Genomic DNA, 6,494 nt, shown 5'->3' on the forward strand with positions numbered 1-6,494 from the left:
GATTTGAAGTAACTCAATATCGACTGCTAAATGTGTATATACAAGCAAATCGACTTTATACCTGAATATAAGATTGTCGAATTTCTCCAAATGCACTGCCGTTATGGCTTTATGCCAACTTCAGCAAGATGAAGAAGGTTAATTATCTTAAATATTTCATGCTAATGATGTTAAGCAACTCAATATCGACTACCAAATGTGTATATACAAGCAAATCGACTTTATACCTGAATATAAGATTGTCGAATTCCTCCAAATGCTCTGCAGTTATGGCTTTATGCCAACTTCAGCAAGACGAAGAAGGTTAATGATCTTAAATGTTTGATGTTTGTGATTTGAATCCACTCAATATCGACTGCTAAATGTGTATATACAAGCAAACCGGCTTTATACCTAAATATAAGATTGTCTAATTCTTCCGAATGCACTGCCGTTATGGCTTTAAGTTAACTTCAGCAAGATGGAGAAGGTTAATTACCTTAAATATTTGATGTTAATGATTTGAAGAAAATCAATATCTATTGCTAAATATGTATATACAAGAAAATCTGCTTTATAACTGATTGTCTAATTCTTCCGAATGCACTGCCGTTATGGCTTTATGTCAACTTCAGCAAGATAAAGAAGGTTAATTACCTTAAATATTTGACATTAATGATTTAAAGCAACTCAATATTGACTGCTAAATGTGTATATACAAGGAAATCTACTTTCTACCTGGGCCCGAATCGCGGCATTCGTGATCGAGCGAGCTATTGTATCGTAACAAATTTCGTGACGTTTCGAGTAGCCGGATCGCCGCACTCGATACGAAGCGAATCTAAATTAGCTCACTGTAACAGCCCTGGCCTCTGTACAAATGGCATTTACGAAGTGTCAAATTGTGAAATCAAAACAAAAGAAATCAAAACAAAGAAAGTTGTTGAAGCCGCGCTAAATTTTTTTAAAAAGGTGAAATACTATTGTTTTATCAAAAGTGATGAATCCGATAATTTTTTTATATTCGTCTTCGGAATCTGAGGAAGAAAACGTGCAGCAAGTCATAAGGAACCGAATGCGAGACAAAAGCAATCCCTTAACATTGCCGGAGGCAGCGTAAGGAATTAGAATTGTGTACAAATTAATTTCAATTGCCTACATGTTTATATTTACAGCTTCAGGAAACGGTTCAGACTCTCTAAAAGTGCATTTAACTATGTATTGGCTGAACTCAAATTTGAAGGGCATTTGTCAACCGCAGTGCCACCAATGATTCAACTGGGAGCGACTTTGTCCCTTTTGGCCAGTGGTGGCTACCAGCACTTGGTGGGAAATGACTTTTTGATAGGTATATGTCAAAGCACTATTTGCAAAATAATCAAAAATGTAGTCAGCGAAATGGAAACAAAGTTGTGCCCCCAATTTATTAAATTCGTGCCCGACAATCTTTCGGAATGCACGAAATCGTTTGTTGAAAAATACAAAATTCCTGGAGATAAGATTAGAGCTTTTATTTTGAGTACAATGTAGCGCTTTTAAAGCTGAAGTATACTTAACATATTTAAATATATGTTTATGCATGCAGTTATTGGATGTATTGATGGCACGCACTTTGGGCTGCAAAAACCAACGTTAAATGAGCACATGTTCTTCAACAGGAAAGGATACCATAGCCTCAACTCAATGATAGTAGGTTGCATATAAAATGTACGCACATACACATACGTATACTTATAAACTTTAATTTAATTGCAGATATGTGACCATGAATACCGCATTTTAGCCATTGACTCAAAGTATGGTGGAGCCGCACACGATTCCTTTGTGTGGAAGCATTCGGCACAACGAAAGTTTTTGGAGGAGCAATTTAACCAAAATAACGTCAAAAATGTTTGGCTTTTAGGTAATATAACTTTTTATTGTACTGTTATGCATATATGTACCTAAATTTAAAATGCATTTTTCGTAAATCAATAGGAGATTCGGGTTATCCCTTGGAGCCGTGGTGTTTAACACCATTCAGGAACCCTGAAGAAGGGTCTACTCAAGCTAGGTTCAATGAGGCTCATTCTAAAGCTCGCTGTGTGGTTGAAAGAACCATTGGTATCCTAAAGGGCCGTTGGAAAATTCTCAGCAATGACAAGAGAAGCCGTTACAAACCTGAAAAAATGGCACAATTCGGGAATGTATGTGCAGCGTTGCATAACATTTGCATACATTTCAAAGATGCGTCGTATTGCAGACATTATGCAAGTGAAACTATCAACACAGAAGTGGATATGGGAAACGAAACTCATTTAACCAAAATTGGACACAAAATTCGAAATCAAATAATGTTGGCGCTAGAAAATACAATTTGAATAAAACAAGTGTATATATGTTTATTATTATTTGTATGTATATTTATTTATTTTTTTTAAGGCTTCTAATTGTATTCGGTTAATTTGCAGCTCTATTGCTTTGACTTCCATATTAGCTTTGTGAGCTTCCTCTTTCATTTCCATCGACCTCTCCTTCAAAGCTATAAGCTTGTCTAGTTTTTCGCCTATACTCTGCTGGTAGCTTTCAAACGCGATCATGTTTTCTTTAATGAGGGCCAGCTTTTCATCGGCAGCATCCTGTTTGCTCCTCTTCGTAGCGCTGCGACTAATAGAGGGTTTCGGTGGAACGTCGTCTTCGTCACTATGTAAAAGCTCTGCCATAAGCTTTTCGACAGGCTCTTTTTCAGGGGTGGAGTTACCAAAAGTTCTTACTTCTCCCAGGCCTTCTACCGCAACGTCCATGCCGGTAGCCTGAAGCAGTTGCTCCTCTGCTGTTGTTAGGTACTTTTCTTCGTAAGGACCACCACCAGTTCGCTGCTTCGACGCTTTGTTGAAAGACAACTTCCTTTTGACGTTGTGCTTTTGATCAGCAAATACCTATGTAAGTGTATATGTATATAGAAAATAACATTTGTGTTAGTAAATTTGTTAAGACACTTATCAAAAGAGGAAATGCATGGAGATCTACGTACTTTCCGCCAAGACTTAGCATCCTTCATTGGTGGACCGGCCGCATTAAGCTGGACCGCCAAGGAGTCCCACAATTTATTGGCAGCAGCTTTGCCCTGACCACAATTCGGCAACATATTTTTGGCCAAATCTTGATGCCGAAGCATGTATTCGGCCATTAAATTTTTTTGTCTCATGTTGATTTTATTAACATTTGTCCTAAAAAAATGATTCTATTTATAAAATAGTCAATAACATAAACGTTAACTTACATTTTATTTGATTTTTTCTGAGTAGACTCACGACATTTAAAAACTTTTGAATTAACGATTGCAAATTATCAATCGAATGACATTTCGTTAGGTTCGTTTGAATTACAACTCGTTATCGAATGACAGAATGTCAAATTTCGAACGAGTGTACTCGATAACGAGTGCCGCAATCCGAAAACTGGAAATTTCGAACAATTTTACTCGTTCACGAATGCCGCGATTCGGGCCCTGATTGTCTAATTCTTCCGATTGCACTGCCGTTATGGTTTTATGTGAACTTCAGCAAGATGAAGAAGGTTAGTTACCTTAAATATTTGATGTTAATGATTTGAAGAAAATCAATATCTATTGCTAAATATGTATATACAAGAAAATCTTCTTTATACCTGATTGTCTAATTCTTCCGAATGCACTGCCGTTATGGCTTTATGTCAACTTCAGCAAGATGAAGAAGGTTAATTACCTTAAATATTTGATGTTAATGATTTGAAGAAATTCAATATCTATTGCTTAATATGTATATACAAGAAGATCGACTTTATACCTGAATATAAGATTGTCCAATTCTTCCGAATGCACTGCCGTTATGGCTTTATGCACACTTCAGCAAGATGAAGAATGTTAATTATCATAAACATTTGATGTTTATGATTTGAAGCAACTCAATATGGACTGCTAAATGTTTATATACAAGCAAATCGACTTTATACCTAAATATAAGATTGTCGAATTCTTCCAAATGCACTGCCGTTATGGCTTTATGCACACTTCAGCAAGATGAAGAAGGTTAATTAACTTAAATATGTTAAAGTGGTGATTTAGGGCAACTCAATATCGCCTGGTTAATGTGTGTATACAAGCAAATCGACTTTATACCTAAATATAAGATTGTCGAATTCCTCCAAATGCACTGCCGTTATGGCTTTATGTCAACTTCAGCAAGATGAAGAAGGTTAGTTAACTTAAGTATTTAATATTAATGATGTAAAGCAACTCAATATTGACTGCTAAATGTGTGTATACAAGAAAATCGACTTTATACCTGAATGTAAGTTTGTCGAATTCTTCCAAATGCACTGCCGTCATGACTTTATGTCAACTTCAGTAAAATGAAGAACGTTAACTAACTTAAATATTTGATGTTAATGATTTGAAGCAACTCAATATCGCCTGGTTAATGTGTATATACAAGAAAATCGACTTTATACCTGAATATAAGGTTGTCGAATTCTTCCAAATGCACTGCCGTTATGGCTTTATGTCAACTTTAGCAAGATGAAGAAGGTTCATTACCTTAAATATTTGATATTAGTGATTTAAAGCAACTCAATATTGACTGCTAAATGTGTATATACAAGGAAATCTACTTTATACCTGATTGTCTAATTCTTCCGATTGCACTGCCGTTATGGCTTTATGTCAACTTAGGCAAGATGAAGAAGGTTAGTTACCTTAAATATTTGATGCTTATGATTTGAAGAAAATCAATATCTATTGCTAAATGTGTATATACAAGCAAACCGACTTCATACCTGAACATAAGATTGTCGAATTCTTCCAAATGCACTGCCGTTATGGCCTTGTGTCAACTTCGGTAAGATGAAGGAGGCAAGTTAACTTAAATAAGTTACATTAATGATTTAAAGCAACTCAATATCGACTGCTTGATGTGTACGTACAAGAAAATCGACTTTATAACTGAATATAAGATTGTCGAATTCTTCCAAATGCACTGCCGTTATGGCTTTATGTCATCTTCGGTAAGATGAAGGAGGCTAGTTTACTTAAATAAGTTACATTAATGATTTAAAGCAAATCAATATCTATTTCTAAATATGTATATACAAGAAAATCTGCTTTATACCTTATTGTCTAATTCTTCCGAATGCACTTCCGTTATGGCTTTATGTCAACTTCAGCAAGATGAAGAAGGTTAATTTCCTTAAATATTTGATGTTAATGATTTGAAGAAATTCAATATCTATTACTAAATATGTATATGCAAGAAAATCGACTTTATAACTGAATATAAGATTGTCGAATTCTTCCAAATGCACTGCCGTTATGGCTTTATGTCATCTTCGGTAAGATGAAGGAGGCTAGTTAACTTAATTAAGTTACATTAATGATTTGAAGCAACTCAATATCGACAACCAAATGTGTATATACAAGAAAATCGACTTTATACCTAAATATAAGATTGTCGAATTTTTCCAAATGCACTGCCGTTATGGCTTTATGCCAACTTCAGCAAGATGAAGAATGTTAATTATCATAAATATTTGATGTTTATGATTTGAAGCAACTCAATATGGACTGCTAAATGTTTATATACAAGCAAATCGACTTTATACCTAAATATAAGATTGTCGAATTCCTCCAAATGCACTGCCGTTATTGCTTTATGCACACTTCAGCAAGATGAAGAAGGTTAATTAACTTAAATATGTTAAATTAGTGATTTAGGGCAACTCAATATCGCCTGGTTAATGTGTATATACAAGCAAATCGACCTTATACCTAAATATAAGATTGTCGAATTCCTCCAAATGCACTGCCGTTATGGCTTTATGTCAACTTCAGCAAGATGAAGAAGGTTAGTTAACTTAAATATTTAATATTAATGATGTAAAGCAACTCAATATTGACTGCTAAATGTGTGTATACAAGAAAATCGACTTTATACCTGAATGTAAGTTTGTCGAATTCTTCCAAATGCACTGCCGTCATGACTTTATGTCAACTTCAGTAAAATGAAGAACGTTAACTAACTTAAATATTTGATGTTAATGATTTGAAGCAACTCAATATCGCCTGGTTAATGTGTATATACAAGAAAATCGACTTTATACCTGAATATAAGGTTGTCGAATTCTTCCAATTGCACTGCCGTTATGGCTTTATGTCAAATTTAGCAAGATGAAGAAGGCTAACTAACTTAAATATTTGATGTTAATGATTTGAAGAAATTCAATACCTATTACTAAATATGTATATACAAGCAAATCTACTTTATACCTGATTGTCTAATTCTTCCGAATGCACTGCCGTTATGGCTTTATGTCAACTTCAGCAAGATGAAGAAGGTTAATTATCTTAAATATTTGATGTTAGTGATTTGTAGAAATTCAATATCTGTTGCTAAATATGTATATACAAGAACATCTACTTTATACCTGATTGTCCAGTTCTTCCGATTGCACTGCCGTTATGGCTTTTTGTCAACTTCGGTAAGATGAAGGAAGCTAGTTAA

General features: G+C 34.6%; 2 protein-coding genes across 2 annotated transcripts; one reads left to right on the forward strand and one right to left on the reverse strand.

The window, feature by feature from the left end:
- Positions 1-1,564: 1,564 nt before the first annotated feature.
- On the forward strand, positions 1,565-2,339 carry LOC120779382 (putative nuclease HARBI1; the record flags this gene model as incomplete). The annotated part of the gene is made up of 3 exons (XM_040111578.1): positions 1,565-1,668; positions 1,735-1,882; positions 1,957-2,339. Coding segments are annotated over 3 exons (635 nt in total), but the record flags the coding sequence as incomplete, so codon positions are not given.
- Positions 2,340-2,395: 56 nt separating this feature from the next.
- On the reverse strand, positions 2,396-3,136 carry LOC120779384. Its single transcript, XM_040111580.1, has 3 exons — positions 2,993-3,136; positions 2,445-2,897; positions 2,396-2,401 (listed from the first exon to the last, which is right to left on the reverse strand). Exons 1-3 carry the CDS (start codon positions 3,134-3,136, stop codon positions 2,396-2,398), a joined length of 603 nt encoding a protein of 200 aa, XP_039967514.1.
- Between the last annotated feature and the right edge of the window lie 3,358 nt (positions 3,137-6,494).

The sequence above is a fragment of the Bactrocera tryoni genome, unplaced genomic scaffold, assembly GCF_016617805.1.
Source record: "Bactrocera tryoni isolate S06 unplaced genomic scaffold, CSIRO_BtryS06_freeze2 ctg7180000342927_QRY, whole genome shotgun sequence".
Taxonomy (NCBI): Eukaryota; Metazoa; Arthropoda; class Insecta; order Diptera; family Tephritidae; genus Bactrocera; species Bactrocera tryoni.

Bases quoted from the DNA above. Each gene is read 5' to 3' on its own strand.
- LOC120779384 (XM_040111580.1), bottom strand. From the start codon at position 3,136: ATGCTTCGGCATCAAGATTTGGCCAAAAATATGTTGCCGAATTGTGGT. The intron at 2,898-2,992 runs GTACGTAGATCT...ACACTTACATAG, and splicing joins ATGCTAAGTCTTGGCGGAAA to GTATTTGCTGATCAAAAGCA.